The sequence below is a fragment of the Cyprinodon variegatus genome, unplaced genomic scaffold (assembly GCF_000732505.1).
Source record: "Cyprinodon variegatus isolate N-32 unplaced genomic scaffold, C_variegatus-1.0 Scaffold590, whole genome shotgun sequence".
NCBI classification, from domain to species: domain Eukaryota; kingdom Metazoa; phylum Chordata; class Actinopteri; order Cyprinodontiformes; family Cyprinodontidae; genus Cyprinodon; species Cyprinodon variegatus.
This window is the reverse complement of record NW_015151043.1, coordinates 529,592-553,707: the sequence shown is the minus strand read 5'-3', so window position 1 is coordinate 553,707 and position 24,116 is coordinate 529,592. Positions and strand designations below refer to the sequence as shown.

At 37.5% G+C, this 24,116-nt stretch overlaps 1 protein-coding gene across 1 annotated transcript in view; it reads right to left on the bottom strand.

The window, feature by feature from the left end:
• Positions 1 to 480: 480 nt before the first annotated feature.
• Positions 481 to 24,116, bottom strand: part of LOC107095987 (ELKS/Rab6-interacting/CAST family member 1-like) — a 53,026-nt gene continuing 29,390 nt past the window's right edge. Inside the window, exons 5-11 of the mRNA XM_015392410.1 lie at positions 7,131 to 7,387; positions 6,863 to 7,034; positions 4,607 to 4,681; positions 3,480 to 3,635; positions 2,556 to 2,648; positions 774 to 941; positions 481 to 687 (exon numbers count right to left, since the gene is read on the bottom strand). Of these exons, the coding sequence (XP_015247896.1) occupies positions 481 to 687; positions 774 to 941; positions 2,556 to 2,648; positions 3,480 to 3,635; positions 4,607 to 4,681; positions 6,863 to 7,034; positions 7,131 to 7,387 (1,128 nt within the window). The remainder of the gene's footprint in view (positions 688 to 773; positions 942 to 2,555; positions 2,649 to 3,479; positions 3,636 to 4,606; positions 4,682 to 6,862; positions 7,035 to 7,130; positions 7,388 to 24,116) is intronic.

The following is a 24,116-nucleotide window of genomic DNA, read 5'->3' as shown; positions in this document are numbered from 1 at the left end:
CAAATACCAAAATTATGTGAATCTTTGCTGAATAGCTGGATATATATTGTGCTTCTAGACTTCACTGACAGATGGAGGGACTCCATTCATTAGTGATATATACAAGTGAATAAAAAATGTAAAATTGCCCCATAAAGGGTTAAGACATTTTAAATAGCTGGTGGGTTGCTAGTGGGTTTGCTCTTGTTTAGCTACTCAACGTAGAGTCTCTTAACTGATTTGATCTATTCAGTTTGTTTCTTGCTTTCTTTTACAGCACCCAATCCTTAATGCTGTCAGCTTAACTTATTTTCCCATGTAGTTTCCTTACATTTAAGGTTTAACTTTACTGTATTTGTGAATTCTCTTAGTTTGCAAAAGTGGACTGAGGGCAAAGATGTGCACAATCACAGATGCAGCAGCTTTGGGAGCACACCTGTCCATTTACCTCGCATGTGTCTGATTAAAAATAAAAATTAGAAATTCTCTCCAGATATCAGTTTAAAGGGTTTGTTGGATGCACAGGATGAGGCTCCTCACCTTTTTCTGTAGCACATTAACTTTGCGCTCCTTAACATCCAGCATGTCTTTGAGATCAGTGATCTCTCCTTGCTGAGTGCTTTTCTCCTCCGTCAGCTCCGAGATCTGCTGACTCTTTTTTGAGAGGAGAGACTCCTTTTCTTCCAGACGGAGACGCAGAGCATCCACCTGAGTAGAAACAAGATCCAGCTAGTAGAAATAAAGCACAGATCAAACACGAATAAACGGCGGTAAGTGAGAAATAAAAGGTTTACCTCGGTCTGAAGTATGGCAGCTCTCTGCTCCTTGGCGGTGAGTGACTCTTTGAGTACGTCCACATGCTGTTTGCTGTCAGAAAACTGATTGTTTAAAGTTTCCAGTTTGGTCCTGAGAGCCAGCAGCTCGCTGTCTTTACGACTCAGCTCCTGCTTTGCCTGCTCCATCTGGGAAACACGGAGGAAGGACAGGAACAATATGAAATGTTTGCTTTAGAACATTAAACAGTCTCTTTATGATATTCATTCATGTTAAAATTCACTGCAGGTCTTCCATGCTTTTATTTTTGAGAGGTCTTGTTATGCAACAAACAACTTCAATAATTAATATTAATAAATATTAACAATTTGTTAATTTATGCCAGTTACAATCATTTGTTTTGCTGGGAGGTCATTATTTCCCTGATTTTAGAATCCTTACAGTCTATGTAGATGGTAAACTGGCTTCACACTTTACAGAGACATAAACATTTCATCATCTTACAGTTTAGGGTCCGACCATCTTGTCATTAGAGGTCGGACTTTGGCTCAAACAAATTAATTTTGAAAACACAAAAACTGGTTTTAGATTAGATAAACCAGCTGGATGGTCCGAGTCCTCTGCCATAAAACCTAGACAACAGAAATGAGCTCCACTAATTTGCCCCAGAAGAGTTAGTAAACCAAACATTCCACTGGAAGTTTGCTGACGTCAAGACAAATTCTCAAACTTTTGTTTGAAGTAATAAGCAAATAAAACAGGGAACATCTACAGAGAAATCCTACAATAATAAACAGTTTATGTCAAATCCCTGTTTTTAAAAACTTGTTTGTTGTTTCATTAGCCCATCACTGCAAAAGAACAGTTCAAATTATTCATTGACATGACATTTTGTACTATTGTTTAACGGTCTAAAGCAAAAGTCCGACTGAAAGAAATAGGATCTCCATAGTTGGCTTATAAACAAGTTAGTTATGAAGCATCTATTTATTTTGATCATTTCCTTTTTGCTAAAAGGAGAAGAGTTAGAAACACATGGAAGTCAGTCAATAACTTTGCTCTACAGTTAAAATGAGGTCTGGTTCTATTCTGTTCTGAAGCCATCTTTGGGTTGGAAGTCTTACCTCAAACCCAGAGGTAAATAGTTGATGCTACTGTAACATAAAAACTAAATCCTCCTATTTACAGTAAGAAATGTTCAAATTATAAGAATTATAAACTTCAGTTAATCCGCTGATTAACCCCTTATTCTACACGATGAAGGCTTCAGAAGAGAATCGAACCAAACCTTTTAGAGATATTGGTTGTAGATAACAGAATGGAGTTCATCAGCAAACGGATCCACTCGATAGGTCATTCAAGAAGAAAGAGATGCAGGTTAGAGATGAAAATCTGCAGAAGTCTGTTAAGCAGCTATTTCACTCACACTACAGAAACAGAGTCAAAATGCTACAGATCCCACCCACAGTGGTGTAATACGCTCTGTTTAAGCAGCAGCTCTGCAAGTGTGTTTTTTTATATAAGATTGAAAAAAAAACTGATAAGGGGAATTTTCTCCAACTTCATTTGCATTAGAAATGATGCAGTGCTTCTGATGGAGCAGTGGCAGCGATTTAATCAGAGAGTGCATGCAGAACTTTATAATGTGCCGACTTATTACAGTGCTGCTGTGAGATCTGAGCGATCGCTGCTTACAGCCGTCCCCACACATCGTAGAGCTGCGATTCTACTGAGAGAGACTAATCAAGCCTAAGGAAGGAAGGAAGGAAGGAAGAAAGGAAGGACAGAGGTGCTTCTCTTACTGCAGACACCTCCTGCTGGAGCTCATTGGCTCGTTGCTTCAGCTCCTCCTTCTCTGATTGGCTGTGAGTTAGCTCTTCCTTTAGCTGTTCCACCTGGCAGGAGAGGAGGGGGTTTAAGGGTCATGGAGGCTACTTATTATGAGGCCCGGCTTCGTGGCCTTCAGCTATACTTAGACTTTTCCCTCATATCTCAGCTCTTTATAATCAGCTGTGATGGTAGGAAGAGGAGGAGCCCTGATCATGACACCCAGCTTGTAAATGTTGCACAAAATAAAAGAGCAGCAAAAATGTCAGAAATAAAAAACAGCTTTTACTGGAGTTAAAAGAAAAAATTAGAACAGAGAAGCAAAAAGTTAATTAAAGTAATTTAAGCAGCCTTACATTTTCTATTTTTATTTTTATTAAGTTAATTCAAACGTCTTTGTCTCTAGAAACACATCTCTATGAGACGCATCATTATTTCTATAATATATCAGCCTTTCAAGCTCCTCTGCTTCTGATCACTGTGGATGTGTGTGCTCTGTGATTTACACCCCCACATGATATTTCAGAAGAAATGGAAGCATAAATCTGACCCAGTTGGACCAGGCATCACATTCCCAGGGATGTCAGGATGAAGAACGAGAATCATAAACGTTGTCTGGACGTCTGTGTTATTGGATTTCTCTCAAACAGATCAATGAAACCATTAATATTATCGTTGTAAACAGTATAACACATCCTCAGGTACGGCGCACATAATCTAAACCAAACTCCATGAAGGCATAACTGCACTAAAAAGAAACTGCTGCCTTTCACAGTTTATAGCCAGTTAGCTCACCATAAATGTCAAACTGCTAAACTGACTAAATACAAGTGAGAAAATATTAAATGTTCATTTGTTTCCCCTAAATAGGAGGTAATGCGTTTTAATGCATTGATCACCTTGTTCTTCATAAACTTGGAGTGGGATCTGTAGACCTCCATCTGTTTGATCTCCTCCTCCCTCTCCTCGCTGCTCAGAGCTCCGTTGGACTTCAGCATCATCACCTCCTCCTCCAGCTCCCTCATGCCGCGCTCCATAGAGCTGATCTTTGCATCCTGCCGGATAAAAGAAAGAAAAAATAATAAAAATAGGTTTGTTAAATCACTGGACGTTTGATCTCATCTACAGCAACGTTTGATCAAATATATTGCATAAAACGTATGTTGTAAACAAGACAGGTTTAAATCATCATTTTTCTTCAAATTCATCAGATTGTCCACAACCATCCTAGATACATTTCAAAACCTTCATTCTTATTGTTTTAAGCTTTGACTCTCATATTCTTCACTTTTCCAGCAGAAACCTGTAGGGATTTGACCATAACTGTCATCATGGCTTTTTATTCTCCCTAGAGAAATATTTCTCTGCTTCACAGAAATTCCTGCAGCCTCCTCAGTGATGCAGCCGACCTCTTAGCAGCCTCACCGACTATCCCTTGTATTTTTAATGAAATTCCATTCTTGCAACGACAGCATTGTCCAAATTGTCTTCTAGTCATTGATGAATGTCTTTATTGTGATCTGCTGCAGAGATAACTCCATGCATTGTGTGTGGTACCCTTCTCCAGACGGATTTTATTGTACCATAAGATCCTCCTTATCTGGCCGTGATTTCTTTTAGACTAAACAGATTTAATGCAACTGAGGAAAACTAAATAAATCATAAAGTGTTCCAGAATGTTTAAAAATCTGCAGACTTGAGCAGCTTTGTTTCTGTGTTTTCATTTCTATATTTTAACATTTAATCTCAGCTTTTGGGCTGAATTGAACATATAAAATACCAAATTAGAGTAGCTAAAGATTGTTTGGAAGTAAATGATAGCTTTTTATCACAAAACCTACTACCGGTATTAGTGTTTCAAACACTTATTGATGCCTCTGCATTGCTTTTTATTACCAGGATTATTTTTTATTTGATTTCATGTTCCAGGAAGACTTAGATGGTTCATCTAATAACAGAAAAATATCAGCTTTAATTTACAAATGAAATAAAGATATGAAATTAAATTGATTATCCAGACGTTTACCTTCATTTCGATAACAGTCTGCAGGGCCTTGGTCTTCGTTGATTCTGGAGCTGCTTCATATCTCCTGTGCAGCTCCTGGGACACAGAGACACCCCGATGGTCAGCAGAAGAAAAAGAGGAAGACACAGAGGGATGAAGGGGAGGACGCAAGGAGGAAGGAGACAAGGCAAGTGTGGCTGATGGAAAAGGATGACGGGAAGGCTGGATGACTGGGGTAGGCCTTGGAGCAGGAACAGGGAAGGATGGGGAATGCTGGATGGGAGATCGGTGGGAAGGATGGGCTGAAGAAATGACGACAAAAGAAGGAGAGTGAGCAAGACAGGATGAGGGGATGGAGACGGGATGGATGGAGTGGCGTCTGGGAGGGGGTAATGGGGCAGGGAAGGACGGAGAAGAAGGGAGTGAGGGATGATGTGACGGGGACAATACTGGAGAAGGCAGAAAAGGAGGGGACACATGGAAAGGAGCTGAGGCAGGGATGGAGAGAGGAACCGGAGAGGACAGGGAGGTAGGGAGGAGAGGTTTCCTTTGAGCAGAGGCGCTGGATTTTCGCTTTCTTCGGTCGATCCGGCCGTCCCACATAGTTAAAACAGGGTCGAAAGAGGATGATGCCACTGACACAATTTCAGGAAACAATCCGATCTGACAGCCTGAGGTGAGGCTAATTCGATCAGTTCTCTCACAAAATCACTATAAAAGATCTTCGACAGAAACAAGCCGAAGTCTGAAACAAAATCCTAAATTTCCTAAATTCTAAGACATTTCTAAAAACACAGCTGCCTCCAGATTTTAAGAGATCTGTGACTAGATCCTACAAATCTGGTTGATCCTAGTCCATCACAGCCAGCTCATCTAATGAAACAGGAGCGAAAAGGAGAGGTAGATGGGAGAGTGCAACGTTTAATGTAGAGGCACAAAAGGAGTGGACAGAGTTGAAAAGAGCCAAGCAGGGACAGAAGAAAGCCGATAGGAGGAGATGACACAGTATGCATGGCTGAATTTCTTTAGCTTCTTACAGTTTGACAAAGGCAGCAAATGCAAAAAGCCAGGAAGCATAAAATCCTACACATGTGAAGCTGGCAGTAGGAAGATGTCACTGGAAACGCAGGCGAAAATGACCACAAAGTTAAACAACTCCTTAAAATAAATGATGAAACAATGACAGACATATTTTCGGTATGGAAATAAATACCATCTGTTTGATTTATTGCATTCCCAGAATATGCATGTTTACTGAGTTACTAAACACAGCAACATAAGGTCATTTTTTTCATTGTGGGTTTTTCCACATTTAAATCCCTTTAATAAAGATAAATAAATAGATTGACATCAAAACAAGAAAATTATCTTTTTAATAACCGTTTTTTTAAATGACTGCACAAGTAAAGTTGCTGCTAAAGGCTCACACACAGTGTTATACTTGCTTTGCCTTAAAAAAAAAAAAAGCTGGTTAAGACCAGCAAAAAATCCTAATCCATGCATCCCAAATAAAAACCTCTAATTTCAACATAATGGATATTTTGATTTGTAATCTCTAACCCATCTCTAAAGCCGTTTTTAAATTTTTGGTTTGATTTTTCAGTTTATTTAACTCAACTATAGCGGAGATCTTTCATTAAATGAACAGCAGCTCTGCTCCCAGGAGGGAGCAGGAGGTGTGCCATCAGAACATCAGGAAATTAGTAAGAGAAAACCTCAACAGGAATCATCTTTGAAAGACTGCATAATGGCATCCAAGTTCCTCAGGAGACAGAAGTTCCTGTATTTCTCTGAACGCTGTATGAGAGGAAAGCAGCTGAAAAACACAGGAAATTTGTGCAGAAACAATGATAGCAAACGAGGGCTGGGCATTAAAGGACTGCATTAAGCAGTTGTTGATAGAAGCCCCTAATTAATGATTACAGGCTAGGATCATTTTCAGATTCTGTCCTGTTAAAATCACCAACTATTAATGTATGGTTTAAGCATACTTAAAGGAAAGTTTTTGCAAATGAACATCTATAAGAAGCAACTTTTTTTTATTATTTGCAATAATTTTCCTATCAGCAGATTTTGCATTAGTGCCATGCTTTGTTTCACCTTTATGAACACTAGGGGGAGCTGTTTGACAAAACAGAAGCATGGTAAATATGAATATAAAATGAAAAGGGTGAGAATTTAAGTAAGAAATAAGAGAATAAAAGAGGGATGTAGGATGAGAAATGCATGAGGGATTATTTCTAGATAAATTCTGCACCCCGTGCTGATCACACACACCTCTCTGAGCTGAAGCATCTCCTTGTCTTTCTGCTCCAGCAGCCCCTCCAGTTGGTGGATGGTCATCTCTGCGTCAGCCAGTCGCCTCGTTCGCTCGTGGTCCTCCTCCGCCGCCCGCGATGACAGACCTTTACTCTGCAACATCTCCAGTAACTTCTTTATTGACTCATCCCTGTCAGACAGGAAGGACGCACAAGTCATGTAGAGCCTGAGGCGTTTTTTCAGCCAGGAGATGTTACACAACAGTCACATTTCTGTCCATCCATACCTGGCGGTCAGGGTGTGTTTCTGTGTGTCTATCCTCAGCTCCATTTCTTCCACCGTCTTCCTCAGGAGGAAGAGCTCCTTGGCCTGCCGCTCGAACTCGCTGTGGAGACGGAGGAAGTTGTCTTCGGTCATCTCCTGAGGGGGAATGGGCTGGGCTCCAAGTCGACCCGACTCAGAGTAATCGGATTGGAAGAGCTGATTGAGATCTCGCTGGATCCTGAGCTCATCTTGTAAGGCCTGGATGGTGCACTGAAGATGCTGGGAGAGGTAGAAAAATCATCGGTTCATTACTGGCAGCATTTAGGGACGTTAATAAGGTGATTAATAGAGCACAAAAAAGAGCAGAATAAAGCAGCTTTTGGTTAAAACTCACATACGCTTTGCTGTAATAACAGGAGCTTTATCTCAACACAAAGCATGTTCTTTTCCCTCCTGCTTTTCTTTTTAGGTGTTCTGGCTCATCCCAGAACATGCTGTGGGGATTATATTTCCCTGGTGACCTGTGAGCTCCTGGGGATCACCAGGTTGAGCCGAGGTAAGCTGCAGAGCAAAAGCACATTTGCCTGGGCTGCCATCATCCTTTTGTCTACTCGGCGGAGGATAAACGGGAACCACCGGAGCTGAAACTTTCAGCGTTTCAGCATGCTTTGCTTTAACAGCGGCTGCTGATAAAATATGTGAAGAAATGCCTGAACTAAACCGCTTTACAGATGCAAACACTTCAGATCCAGTGAGACATATCCAGGGGGATATATCTGATAAAATGCAACAAGATGCCACTTTGTTAAACATAATAAATCACTACATGTGTGTTTATAAGACATACATTCCAGCTTCTGTTGCGATGGCTTTGCAGGCTTTCATTTTCACACTATTTATTTTTAAATTTCTTTAAACAGTCACTCTACTTTACAGTAATTCAATATGATTATTATTGCACATTGTAGATTATTTAGCCTCCCAGGTGGGTTTTAATTTAAATCCAAACCTCACTAATTACTTATATTTTACTTTTCTGGTTAAATATGTGTTAAAGGAATTAAAATTAAAATCAGACCCAAGCTAAAAAAAATTGAATTAAATTTATTGGTAATCCTCATATTAAGTTATGAACTCTAACATGTACTGATATTTCTCAGGTGTAATCCTAATCATATGCAATATTCTAATCAGTGATAGACATCATACATTTATGTGCAATTTATATTTATTCTAAATCTGTATATTAACCATGTTTGACAAGACTGTGCGCACTTCACACTTATTTCTACATGATTAAATTGTATATATTTCACATACTTTTCTTATTTCCTTTTTTCCTACTGTGCCTTTGCACTGATATTGATCATTTTATTGTGACATGTATAATGATAATAAAGGCATTCTAATTTTCCTGATTCTAAAGAAAATGGTGCACCTTGCTACAGCTGTAAAATGTTCATTTAAATATTACTTTTTTTGCAAAAAGGCTATTTAAAAATGTATTCTGTTTGCCGGACAATGAGGCGAAACCTGGAAAAAAAAAACGTTATATATTCTTAATGCAAAAAAATAAATAATCCAATCTTTAAGCGCTGCATCCTTTTAGTTTAGTGAAGGCTTTTGGATCAGATTTGCATCATAATGCCACCAGGTGACTGCGAACCGATCAGAGCGTTGAGAAAATGCTTAGAACTGATCAATATGTGGATTGTCCATAATTTTCTCCAACTGAATAAAAGCCAAACTGAGGTAATAAACTTCAGACCAAAGGAGGAGAGATTCAGAATTAACTCAAAGCTTTAGCTACTACAACTAGAAACCATTAATTATGGCTGAAATCTTGTTGTCATGATGGACATTTCCAGAGTTAAAGAACTAATGTCCAATTAGGGTGTAGCAAAATTCATTCATTCAGCATTAACAAAAAACAAAAACGAAAGTCAATTAATAAATTACAGGCAAACAGAGCCTGGTAACCTGATAGTTCTATTACAAGATAAAATAATTAAAGTCCAAGCAGTTCTTCATGGTATGCAAATTGCTTTCAGTCATGTTGCTGTAAGGTTAAACCTCCAATACACCGTGCAACCTCAGCTGTGGTTCCAGAGGAGACAGAATGTTCTGGTTCTCATCAACAGTGGAGCTATTGTTAATGCAACAGAGACAGAAACAAAAGGGAAAACAATCTACAACAACTCAGCTTTGTTAAATTATTCATCATAAAACTACTGGAATGAAGCAGGAGGCATTTAGAAGTTGGTTGTAATTTAAAGCATCAAAGCCAGGTGTCACTATTCTGTACAATTACTTTATCCCTCTGCAATCTGTGCAGGAATACCTACTGATATGGACGTTTGTGTTGGATTAAAAAAAATCCCATAGATAATTATCTGTGCAAGAAAGTATAAAGTCCATATTGCATCGTATATGATGTAGGAAAACACTGCTTTGTACTTTAAATCCTCTTACAGTGAGGATCAAGACTCTTAGGCAACGTCTCGGACGCAGACAGAGGCTGACAGAGAGAGCATATGTGTGTCATCTTTGCAGATGTGTTACTAAAGCAAGCTGACAGGTGCATATTCACAGCTAGCCTGGCTAAAGGAGATCTGACACAACCGGGACTGAGTCAGTGTGAATTAAAACCGTTAGTCATGTCATCGTGCGGTCTGCTTAAACGTGTCACACGGGACTCGTACGGCAGCCGGGTCGCCACCCCCAGAGTCATGATGTGGTCCCAGAGCTGATGCAGGTAGTTAAGAGAAAGAGAGAAAACTGCAAATAAAAGGTGAACTAAACAAAACAAAGGATGATTGTCTTGAGCTTAGATAAGAGAAACGACTGCATCACCTTCCTGCAGCAACAGCTAAACAGCAATTGGAAGAAAATTAAGGAGGAAACATGTACAGAACTGATAAAGGGTTCAAATAAATAACAAGGTAAAGCAGAAATACAGAAATAACAGTTAGCATTAAAGGAGCTATTACAAGTAAAACCGAAAGAACCCAGGAAAGATTCCCATTTGCTTTCTCTCTCCCTATGAGTTTATTGCAACCCGACTGACACATATAGAAGACAATTGACAGTTTTATATCATCTTAATCTTCCTGTCTCTCTTGTATCCCTCTGTGAGAATGTGGGTTAGTTTGCTGACTCATACAGTTGAGCTGCTTAACACAGACCCAAATAGGCTGATCGCTGACATTTCTGGGACTTCCCTCGACACTGAGAGGCTGACGATGGAATAAAGACTCTTATTTTCTTCATTTTGGTTTCTTTTCCTGGACTAATCACCATCTTACTGCCAACAGCACCTCATATATGAGATTACACTGGCTTGATCCAGCTGTCAAAGTATCCTTCCACATAAATAAATTAATCGTAAATTTAAAAAAATAGAGTATTACTTTATAATGCAAGGAATGAATAAATATTGGTAATTTTTTTCTAATTTCTCTTTACAAGAAACGTTTGTAAAATTCACCAGTAAATGGATCCATATTCACTAAATTTAGCAGGCTTAACAAGCTGCCAGCGTACACATAACACCTCAATAAAAATACATTAAATCCTATTACCCTCTGAAGTAACCTTACTAGTAAAGTACGGTATTAATGCAGCTGTCATGGAAAAAACTAAAGGTTTTCTTCAGAATTAAGAGAAGAATAAAGTTTGGAAGTAGTTAAAAAACAGAATTCGGATTATAAAACAATATTTTATGTAAAAAAAATATTGACAGTTTAGACAAGGAGATCATTAATTTGAGAACAATCCCAGGTATAGTCTCTGAGGAACTGCAGATAAACCACAACTAAGGTGAGAAGACGTAATACCAGGATAACTAATATTCCACAAATCCATCCTTTATAAGATACATTTTCTAAATTAAGTAATAAATCTCCTGCTTGGACTTTATAACCAGCCATGTAGGGGACTTAAAAAAGAGAATGTCTTCAGAGAGAAACAGATTTTTGATGTTGGCCTAAAAAAAAATAAAAAAATAAATAAACATTCATCAAATAATGTGTTTTCCTATATTTGTAAGGAGGTTTTTAAAATCATGCACCTTCTACAATCTACCCAAAATGAGTAATGAGGGAAGGCGCTTCAGTAGATAAACCATTGCTATAACACTAAACAGGTGCAGAGGCCAGATCTAGATGTCTTCTTGAATTTTGCAGAAACAAACTTTAATTGTCAGGAGAAGCAAAACTCTCATTAAATATTTCAACAAAATACAAAGTTTTGGCTTCAAGTACAGTAGAAAAGAAGGCTAGCACAAGCATGGTGGTGGCTGCATCATACTGTGGTGATTATTTTCTGTCAGGAATTAGGTGCATAAACAAAGATGGCAGTTGATTAATGTGTGGATATCAAATTAAGGCATTGATTGATCTTTGCATTTAGTTTAAGGGAAGAAACTAATTAATCTGGCCGAAACATTTATTATAAGTCAAATAAGAGGATGAAAATAGTTTCATATTTGCTGTAGTAGGATTTATGAGCACGATGAGGAGCTTTGTAAACATTGAAGAAATGACCATTCATTCAACTAAATGTTTTTGTTACAGAAATAGATGCACCACCTTAAAATTCTCAGGGGGGGAAAGCCTCGGCGGTCTTCCTCAAATGTAAATAAAGTGGACTCCAGCAAGAAATCAGGCAGATGCAGTATGAGCACTGGCACACAACTTCAAAGGGCTACATAAGAGGAATTCAGAAGGAAGGAGAGCGCGGCCATCCATGCAGCTGGAATGCAGAGCTGAGAAATGCCAGACCAGGAGGAGAAGGAGGAAAGAAAATATCACAAGGAGAAAAAGAAAAATATCCCACAGAGGGAGATAAGAACAGATTAAGGAGAGAAAACTGGTTAACTCTGTTTGCCAGAAACAGAAGGAAGGGAGAGGGTTTTAGGACAGAGGTCAGAAGAAGCTTTATTTTCTTCTTCTTAGTTTTCACTGAGTCGTCTTTGGCTTCGTCAGCTTTAAACCTGACAGAAGCTTTTTGATTGTACGGGAGAAAGAGGAGTTCACCAAAACACATATATCCACCCAAACACAGCCAAACATAATGGGTGGAAAGATTGAATAAATACACAAACAGGTAGAGGTGATCCAAAAGCCACATTTAGGTAAAAACCTGAACTTTTAACTGCTTGGATACCGTTTTACTCAAATTCTGTGTAAAACTTTCACTTGATCCCATTATTCATGCCAATCAAGCTTCCTCAACAGTCCTGACATGTTTGCAACAGAAACATCCTCCAGGATGTCAGCTACATGTGCAGGGCATGCAGCAGCCATGAAGACTCATTTACAATGAGTGAGGATGCAGATCTGGAAACACATATGAGTGCAGCAGACTGAAATGATGTGCTTTATATGAGCAGTGATCTCATCATATTTTAATGATGTAAAATAATTTCAGCAGAAAGCAGAATCAGTTTATATCCTGCATGAATTCCTCAGCAACCTTAGCTGCCCTCTGCATCAACATCCAAACAATAAGCAATATTTCTGTCGTCTATTACTTACAATATATGAGATGGAAAGATAAGACCAATTGATCCAAAAGTTTTTGATATGTATAAGGTAGAAAAAAAAATATTGTCATGTGATTAAAATCAATCCTCTAATCAGCTTCTTAAGAAGTTTAACATTTTTAATAAGTCAGAAAATGAGAGATGATGTTGGAAAAATATGGAGGACCGATCCTGCCATAATTAAAAATACGTACAGAAATAAATTAAGGACTTAATAATATAAATTGCTTGAAAAAGTAGCTAATAATATGAATTTGTCTGCCATTAAATGTGACAAAATAATAAAAACAACATATTTCTTCAACAATTGATCAATTATTCATCAAAAACTATATATTTTAACTTACACTTTTATTTTTACTTTTCTACTTTGCTTCCCTCCATCTCCCTTCCCTGCATTGTTTAAACATTAAGGGCTGCAGACGACCAAGTGGATGAAGTGGAAAAAGAGAAGCAAATAATTAGGGCAGGTGTAAAAAAAACTGTTAGAAAAGTTAGAGGCAGAAATAAATCATTCTTTCAGAAATACAAGGATGATTAAAAAAAATGAAAAGGAATATTTCTGGTGAAGTAAAAACATGCTTTGAAAATGTTGTGGTGTAAATCATTATTAGACAAAAATAAAAACAACTTTTAAAAATGTTGGTGTGAATAAACGTCTGGAGCCGAGGTACTGAATTGAACTCATCGCACTGATTTTGTGCAGTATTTTTTGATGCAACTTTTCTACTTCTGTTATTTGCTGTTGTTTCTAAAAAAAAAAAAAAAAAATGCATAACGATATTACAGCTTTTTTATTATTTATTTCAAACTTGAAACTTTGTTTAGCCTGTAAGGTTTAAAAAAAATAAATAAATAAAAATTAATCAATTAATCGAATCGTATCGTATCGTGGTGTATTCTTGAGTATCGAAAATAATTGAATCGTTGGGTCAGGAAATCGATACTGAATCGAATCGCCATGATGGATGTGATTTACACCCCTAATAAATATGAAAAAATAAAAAAGGTTTCAGTGGAAATACGGAACTAAAAAACCCCACTTGCAATAAATACACAAATACAAAATAAAGACTTCAATAAAAATGTATAACAGAAAAGAAGTGGGTTAAAAATAAGTCAGCATAAAAGCAAGAAGAAAAGTAAACATAAAAGTGTAAGTTAAAATGTATATTTTTTTGAATCAATTGTTGAAGAAATGTCTTCTTTTTATTATTTTGTCACATTTAATGGCACACAAATTAATATTATTAGCTACTTTTTTCAGCAATTTATATTAGTAAGTCCTTCATTTATTTCTCTACGTATTTTTAATGATGGCAGGATCGGTCCTCCATAGAATAAGCCCCACCCCCTGGCTTCCACATTCCTCCTCACAGGTAGAGGGCCCACATGGAGGGCGCTCCTGCTGCTTTCTCAGGCTGAGCCGGATCCACCAGCATGTGATATAGACCCCTCACCCCCTGGCAGGACCATATAGCAGCATCTCAAAACATGGGAATATTATCAATAATAAAATAGAGTTAAAAAATTATGAGTTATATAGATTCAAAACAGTGATTTATTTTAGTGTTTACTTTTGGCTAATATAATTATCATCTATTAATTGAAAATATGAAAAATAAAAATAGAAAACGGCACAAAAAAAAACATCAAGAAGCTGGCCATTTGGATTTCCATGACCATGCAGGTTAATGGAAAATTTAGTGAAAGGAAAAAATGTGATTAAGGATCTCGTTACATCCCAGTAGTCTTTAGCTGATCCCCCCCCAAACCATGCTGCAATGAGGCTGTAATTAATGATAAAGGAGCCACTTTTTAAAAAGTTGTATTTAGCCTTCAAATTCATTTTATAAGGGTAATTTGGGGTTTTGCTCATCTTTAAGCTATTTAGAAAATACAGAAATAATGTTTTTAGAATAGAACAAAATAGAATAGAAAATCCCTTTATTGTCCCTCAGTGGGGAAATTCTGGTGTTTACAGCAGCAAAAAGATTATAGAAAAAAATGAGGACCTTAGAAAAATCTATAAGAATAACATAATAGTGGCTACTTAGGGAATTGTTAAGCTTTACTGCTTAAAAATTATTACAGGATGAAACGGAGTCGAGAAGAATGATGAGGTGGAGTAAGAGAAATCTAGAATAAAACTTTATTTGCGGACACATTTGAATTCCAGCATTAGGCAGAAATCTTAAGGAGTGGAGAGATGATGACTTGCACTATTGTTAAACACCTACACAAATATGAGGGTAAGAAAGGACTCAGAGGAAAATGTCCTCCACACACAAAAGGGAAGCAAACATCATGATAGAAAGTACCACATGTTTAATCAATTGCTGTCTTTAAAAAATATAAACTGCAGGATTTTGAGACAGTAAACTAAATCAGGATTTGCAGCAGCAAATAATTTCTTTATGGATGATGCTTTTATCAAGACAAAGACTGCAAGTAAATCAGTAAAGAGTCCAATCATTCTTTAATGGTTCAGAGGAATAAAAATGCTATTGCTTTTTATAAAAAAAAAAAAAAAAAAGATTTTAATCCTTGAGACGTTTCAATAACTTCTTTATTCTAATAAAACACTTGCTGGATATTAGAGCTTAAGAGACAAATTTCCAAATAACTTCAAGGTAAAATTTTTTGACATTTTATGTTTAAATTTAGGTTCTAGTTGGACCGATAGTTCCTAATAATTTTTCGCTACTAATAAAAAAAAAAATGCACCACAAGTTACATTATTTTAATTTTCTAAATGACACTAAAATAGTTTAAAAATGCTCTTTTTAAATCTATATTGTGCAAATCAGCAGCAATCTTTCCTACTTTACAATCAGTAAGTACAACTTTTAAAAAAATATATAAGAAGGAAGGATAAATGATGTCTTGGACCAAAATGAGCAATCACTAGAAATTAAACTCAGACTCAGAGAGGACAGGATCAGAGGAAATCAGTTTGTAAATATAGTGACAATTTTTTCCATCCTTCCCTCTGGCCAGTGCTCATCTGTCATCCAAAATTAAGCATCCCTTCCTCATTACTCCTCCATCTTATCTTTCGCTTATCCTGCTCTCCCAGGGTGAGTCATGCTTCCCCCTGTTTTTTGTAAACAACACACGCTGTGACAGAAGAACACATGTACACACTTTTCCACGGACACAAACACACACGGCAAGAGCACGCCAAAGCCCACATGTGATGTTAGAAGCAGTCGCCATGCTTCGTGTGTGTCTGTGTGTGTGTGTGTAATGACCGTGAGGGAGTTTGAAAGCATCGCCCACTCAGGCATTAGACAAGAGGGAGATTAACACACACTTTTCTGTTTCTCTGAGGATAAAGGTGGAGGATAAAGAGCATAATGAGGAGGAGGAAATTGATTTAGAAAAAGTTGAGGGCTTATTTCCACAGGAACAAGAAAAAATAAAAAGGGGAAAGTATACGAAGGTTTCTCTTCTGAAGAAAACATCCAGACTTGGAAAAACCCTCCATAAACCTTGTGTAGATTATGTTCATGCAAGCTCTGTTTAAAAGTTTGCTTTCCAAAAACCTTAATTTCCAAATGAAGATTTGCAAATTTCCTACTATGTCAGACTCAGTACCGGTAAGTGAAAATGTGGACGAGGACGTAGGACGGCCTTACGTAAACATATCACCAGAATGATTGACAATTAGGAGGACCATTTATTTTGATGATTCACCCGGAAAAAGAACATCCTCCACTATACCTTTAAGACATACTTTGAACCTAAACAACAAATACAAATGGCAGCATCATGCCCCACGGCGTTACTTTTCTTAAATAAACCTTGGTTTTAGCGACGGTGGAGGAAAATATAACCAACCCAAAGCTTGTCTTAGGTTGGATCCACACAAAAAAGTTCAAGATGAAGAAGGATTAAAAAAAACCCTATTGAAAAAGAATAAAGGGAACATTTAAAAAAGAGAACATGTAAATAACACAGTATAACTTTAATTACATCAAACTTCTGTGAAATCAAACTGTCCACTTAGGAAGGAACACTGATTGACAATCAACCTCACATCCTATTGTGTAAATGGAAAAGATAACAGGAGGAAGTTAATGGAAAATAACAAGACACCATAAAGGACTGATTTTGTAGGTGGGGACCCAAGACCACTTATCAGTACCTATGCTTTTTGGCTGATGTTTTGGTCACTTGAATGAATGAATGTTAGTGATGCTCTCACACTAGTGGTAGCATGAGAAGGACCCAACAACCCACATAAGTGGCTCAGGTAGTGTAGTTTGTCCAGGAAGGCACATCAATGCAAGCTGTGGTAAGGTTTGCTGTGCCTGTCAGCGTAGTGTCCAGAGGCTTAAAGGCACTGCCAGGTGACAGGCCGGTACACCAGGACACATGGAGAGGGCGTTAAGAGGGCAACAACTCAGCAGCAGGACCGCTACCTCTGCCTTTGAGCAAGGAGGAACAGGAGGAGCACTGCCACAGCCCTGCAAATTGACCTCCAGCAGGCCACACATATGCATGTGTCTGCACCAACAGAAACCAATCCTCAGACCCCTTCTAAGATCTTATGGTGTTGCGGTTGGCCCTGGGTTCCTACTAATGCAGGACAATGCTATAGACCTCATGTGGCTGGAGTGTGACAGCAGTTCCTGCAAGATGGAGGCAATGAAGCTATGGACTGGCCCGCCTGTTCACCAGACCTGGATCCATCCACCATCGTTAATTTGCACCACAGACTTTCAAGGAGTTGGTGGATGCATTAGTCCAGGTCTGAGATGACATTCCTAAAAACACCATCCGCCACCTCATCAGAGCATGCCCAGGTGTTGTAGGGTCCTACAGGCAAATGGAGGCCAGTAACAACACTGAGCCTCATTTTGACCAGTTTTAAGGACAATATGTCAAAGTTGAATCAGCCTGCAGTGAATTTTTACACTTTAATTATGTCTGTGACTCCAAATCCAGGCCTCAATTGGCTAATACATTTATTTCCATTGATGATTTTTTTTATTTTGTTTTCAGCACATTCAACTTTGTACAGAACAAAGTATTGAATGAGAATATGACTTTCATTCAGATCTAGGATGTGTTATTTGAGTGTTCCCTTAAATGTTTTGAGCAGTGTATTAGATCCATAGTGTGTCCAAGCTTCTAAATGTACAAAAGAATCAGTTAATCGGTTGATGTTATCCATATGTGATGACATTAGGGTCAGATGGGGACACATCAGTCCTCCTTTCATCTATAACCTTATTGGAAACTGATAAAACCAAAGTTAAACTTTTGGCCCACACTGAATGGAGCTTAGGTTTTATTTCTACCATCGACTAGGACGATGATTCAACAAAAGGATGGCTTTAGCAGAATAAATCAGACATTTTGAAATAGCTCATAGCGCCCAGAGCTAAATATGCCAGAAAATATTCAGGATCTTCTAAAGAACATTGAGAGCAAAAAATGAGGTTTCAATCTGTAGGATAAACTCTGGAGAACCTTTACAAAGAAACACAGACAAAAGCTGTCAAATTAGGACATTACAACCTGGACCTGAGTGCTAATTGAATCAGTACCAATATGAACACTTCCATTGAGATGGAACAATAATTTTACCTCCAACTTTTCAAGATTTGGTCAAATCACAACCATGAACCTTAATGTATTCTATTGGGATACTTGGTGACAACACTTATGATTTCCCCAAAAGAAGCATCTATCAAAACTTCTTCCAAAACCAACTTTGGCCTCTACCAGAATTGCACATCTAGAGATTGAGTTATTTTTCCCAGTCATCTTTGCAAAAATAACCCAGACTTTGTCAAAAAGAATAGAGAGCATCAGTAAAAATTGTATCTCCCGTGTTGCTAAAGGATCCCAACTAGCATAAGGTTCAGACTCTGCAGCTACCCCAGAGTTACCATCCACCTTTTTAGTCATTTCATTGAGCAACGCAGTCATTCCGTGTTGACCCATCTGTTCTCCATCTCAATGCCGTTCTACCAAAAAGTTGATCCCCTAATGCAACATTTTGCTCTTGATTTTAAACAGACATGACAAATTAAAGGGGGCCGAGTAAAAATTGACCCCCCACTTTAACAATTTTATATTATCAGTTTGTGTCACGTATATGGTTAGGGTTACAAAATTGGTGAAAAGAGGAAATACTTTTGTTTGCAGGTAGGTTCTTACGCCTGTTTAATTGCATTTTTGTATTTTTCTCTGTCAACGTTCTGTTGTTAAACTGCTCAGTTTTGCAGGAGCAGAGAAAAAAAGGTGGGAGTGGCTGCACTGTTATTCTGTTCACTCCCTGACAACTTCTCCCAGACTCACTCCTTATAAGGAAAGACATGGCTACTGCAGGGACAGGAGGGAGAAAGTGGATGAAGTGAAAGCAAAGTCACAGCCTTGTGTAAAACAAACTGAACCTCTCTTTCTCTTTACATTTCTCATCAGTCTTGTCTCCCTTTTGTTCCACTGATAAATGAATGCAGCTAAATGTCGTTCCCCCGTTTGACTTTAGGTTTTATAAGCCTCCTGCGTGTTGAAGCCTCTGCTCCTTCCCTCCTCTCTCTCTGTGTGAAATTTTCACCACACATCCTTCGTCATGTTTGTAATCCATGCCCCCTCCCGCCTCTTTCTCTATATTTATTTTATCCCCTCATTCTCTCGCTCACCTACCCCTTCCTCCTGGCTGAGCAAACACGCCGGTTTAAGGACCATCTGTTACTGATGAGCATTCATAGGTGGAAAAACACACAGAACACAGCAGAGCACAAATAACATTATACAAATCACTATTTCTAGCTGCTTCTTAGGTTTAAAAACACAAGTAAGTGAAAAAACTTCACACAGAGAGGAATGAGTCATACGTCCACAAGCAGAACAGAAGTAGCAAGATATGATCGTTTCTCTTAAACACCGCTTTCAAACATTTCTGCTGAGTGTGCGAGCTGCTTCCTTCAGCTCCGCTCCGTGTAATATTCCCCCTGACAAACAGAATCACGCTCAGATAGGTTTCTCCACTGAACATCGCTTTCTCTATTGCTTGCTGTGCAGAAGCTAACGTTAGAGAAGGGTTTCAGTTTAGTCTGCAATAACAGGTTTTCATGCTTTTTGGAGAAGTTGCAATTACAAGATCTGAACAAGAATAAACTCCTAATAATAAGAGATTAGTACAAATAAATATGATTGACATTTGGTAAGGACAAACAGCAGTTTTTCTTACCTTGCAGCTGTTTTCTTGCAGCTGCTACATGCAATACCATTTCCTTTGTATTTGTTTTATGTTAGTCTAATTTTGTGTTTGTTTTTTTTGAATGCTTGTCTCCTCTTTGTGTTTGTAATATGCTTTATTGATTTGTTGTTTTTTTTTTTGCTGCGCCTTTGCACACCTCAGCCACCAAAGACTGACTCCGCCTTACAGCAAAAGTAGATTGGGGTCAATTTTTGGTGGATGGCGGCCCCATATTATAATCATAGGTATTAGTGCTCTCATTTATCATATTTGGTGTTGATTTACTAGGGCTGAAACAAGTAATTGGATTAATCGTGATTAATTGATTATTGAAATAATCTTCAAACTAATCTAATATCTACAGATAATTAGGGCTAAAACAATTAATCAGATTAATCAAGATTAATTGATCATTGATGTACTCATCAACTGATTCAGTAATTGATTAATAGTTAACTTGAGTATAAAGACACTAAAATATGCCTTTAGCTAATAGAGAAACTCAGAGGTGTAATGGTTTATTTCTGTAAAAAATTCTTCACAGTGCCGTTTGCTATCAAATAATTAATCAAACGATTGGGAAAAATAATAGAAAGAAGAATTGATTAGCATAATAATTGTTAATTGCAGCCCTGGTATTTACAGGATAGTTCACACACAACCAAGAGCAGCCAGAACCGGTAAACAGAAACTTATCCGGTTTCTGCTTAAACAGAGAGCTGTTTAATAATACAGGATAAAGGTCAGTGTAAATGTGCAAAAACCTCTAAAATGATTAGTCACCGTCTTATAAAAAAAAAACTAAAGTATAGCTTCTACACCCACTGTAGAGACGTAGATGGGAAGTAAAGCTACATTTACTAGGTGTTACCATGAGTAATGTAGAAAAGTCTTGTAAAATCTCTGTGCATATGTCTGTTAAATGCATGCTCAGCATTTTTCCAGGGAATCACTTTTCACGCCCCCTTCCAATCTATTTTTTTGCTGAAAGACTCTTGTAATCGTCACTTACAGACGAGGCGATCTTCTGTAGTGTTGTTATTGTGTTGATCGTGATTTATCCGCTTTCCTCACACAAACCTGCACTAAACCACCTCATTCATCCACTTTCTCTCCATCCAGTCCCCACAGGTTCAGCATCAATCTGCCCCATATCAACATTTCCTCCGCTCCTTCAGCTCAGTTTGGCATCATCATCTGTTCCTTTCTTTCCCTCGCTCCTCTCAGAATCCACTTTCTGTCTTCATCCATCCTTTTGTCTGCTGATTTATTCTCTTTTCCTCTTAAACATTTTACACATCTTTACATTTCACTCCATCCTCCCGGTCCATTATTCACCAGCTGCCACACCCCCATCCATCTCTCCCTATTTCTTTTGCGACTATGGCAGTACACAGATCGCTGGGCAAAGCGTTTCTAAGAGCCAGCTGGCATCCAAACTCTCGATGGGGCCTTTTTTTTTCTCTTTTCTATACAATAAAAAAGAAACCCAACACAGGAAAGCTGTTGGCAACATAAATTTCCTTTAGATTTGAGCTCTGTGCAGAAAACCTCAGAGCTGAGGCAAAGTAATGAAATGAGAAATGCAAGATGCTCAAATAGGATTCTGTTGTAATAACATTAAGTGCTTTGAAGTGATTATAAGTCTTCACTCAGGGAGTAAAGATGCTGATTCAAAGTATTATGAATCTTTCTGACAGCTGTTTCAGCTTTAACATGTTCAAACAACAGAAGCAAATCATTCCTACTTGTAATAATACAAGCAAAGACGCCACATTAAGATGTTATACAAGAGCTAAATCAAATTACTGTCTTTAAACTTCAGAATAAAATGTTTAATTTTCTAGGACTAAGTTACTTAATTAACACAATCAGCCAGACATTTTTTTTGTTTAAACAGGTAAATCATTATTAATAGTTCTTTATGTAATGTATACACTTAGTTCCGTAAGCAACATTATCTGGCTGGGCCCCATATGAAGTAGAATACGTGATAAAGGTTCAGGATAAGGAGATAGTTCCATAAATCGGCCAAGAAGATACAATTATGAAATTCTTAGTAGTGTATGATCACACATTTTTTTTGGAATCCGCTCAAATACCTCTTTTTGGTATCCATCGTCGCTAACACATTGTACGTAACGGTTATGGTGTTAATCTACGCTCTGGGTTGCCCATAATTTCAAGCTGTAGTGTAAAAAATAAAATACTCAAATACATTGTTCTTTTAAGATCTTTATTGAGGTTTGAAACATGTTATATGGGCAGGTGTCAGTGGCTCTAAGAGGTTGTGGGCCCTTAAGCAACTGCTGTCTCTGATTACCGATATTTACGCCATTGCTTAGTTCCCCTTTCATCCTATTGGCTCCATTGGAAAATATACAAATTTCAAATGTAAATTTTTCTTATTTCTGTTTATTTTTTGTCTAATAGATCATAACTGCAGTTTTAGAATAGAATAGAGTTCAACTTTATTGTCATTACACTGTCACAAGTACAAAGCAACCAAATGTAGTTTGCAACTATCTAGAAGGACTATGTATGAACTATCCAGGAGACTATGTATGTATTGACTATAAATCTTTTATATAAACAGGGAGTAATTGTAAGAGGCTATAAGATGAATAGATATATGTGGGGTTATAATTCAGGATAAATAGTGAAAGATAATAGCAGATAAAAGATTTGCAGATTAAGTGCAGCTAATATTGAGAAGTGCATGTTAGTGGTTTAGATCCGGAGAGATGGATCTCTCCAGGTCCTAAGGAGTCCTAGTTCATGTCTTATGCTTTTTTCCTCAGCCTTTCTATAAGAGTTATTTCTTTCTGGAAACAGAAAATAGAGGTTTATCAAAAGAAAAAGATTAACATGTTAGCTTACTCATTATACTGGGTCTTTAAAAAAAAAAAAATGAAAAAGACCCACATGCTAGTTATTTCTTTGCCTTACTATTGCTATACCCTTTCCTTGTTGGTTTTTAAGAATTGCATGCATTTTATGAGTTCTAAATGCAATTTATTGTGTTTAGATGGACAACTAAAAATGCAAAATTATAGATTTAATTCAAACACCATTATTAATTACTAGAGATTTTATCTTGATGGCTTTTTAAACCAATAACCTACTAGATTTACTTTTCTTTAAAATAATAGTTTGTCAGTTAATAATTTCCTCTGCAAAAAAAACGTATAGCAAGTTTGGTTTGTGTGTGCGTTCTGGTTGTGATCATGAAGTGGAAAATACACTTGAGATTGAGTTTCTCTCTCCTGATGTCCAAAAAGCAAAACAGGAAAAGATGGATGGACGACAGGAAGCAACAGAAAGGTGTAAAAGATGTGCTCTGATTTTCTGTCTCACCTCCATTCATCTCATCCAATCTCTGACCTGTAGGGCAGCCCAGGTCTAACAGGGATTGTCTGTTTGACTTTAACTCCTGGAGTCACACCAACATGCAGCAACACACTGCTGCTTTGATATGAGGACAGATAAACCTGGATAAAACTCGATCAAACAAGAACTAATAAACACTAACTTTCTGATCTATAAATAACTGGGCTTGCATTTATATCTAAAACTACATGAATACACTCTGCTTCCACCAATGCTCTGACCGTTAAGAGAGAGAAGACAATGCAGCAGAAATATGCAACAGGAAGCTGCAGCATCTTCAAAATACAAACAGAACTTTTTGTGCATCGAGCCACAAACAATCTCCTATAATTTCCTTGAAAACACAAATACTGGCTTTATTCAAGAAAAAATTAGCTCCACTATATTTACTGAAACTATAATTTGTTTGGAAAATAATGGAACAATGAAAAAATTACAAATTTGCTGAAAAGAATAACCCACCTAAGAGGTCTAATTAAAGAAAACGTTTTTTCTAATTTCCGACTTAAAATGACAAATCTTTGTAAAACATTCTCTATCCAAAACTCCATCAGCTGTGGTGTTGTTTTATAAAATGCTCATTTTTATATATATATATATATATATATATATATATATAAAAGCTACCAAGCAGCTTTTGCTGTACAATTAATAGTGTTGTGAACACTGAACTGACCTGTACATTCTTTGCTCCAACACCACAGTGTTTCATCATTGAGATAACGTGTTCCAGTAGTGTCAGTTTTTCCACCACTGTTAATATTCGCATTTAGACCAAAAAGTTACATCTTGGTCTCAAATTATCAGACAACCTTCTTCCGTGTTTGCTGTATGTAGTAAACTGGACTGTTGAT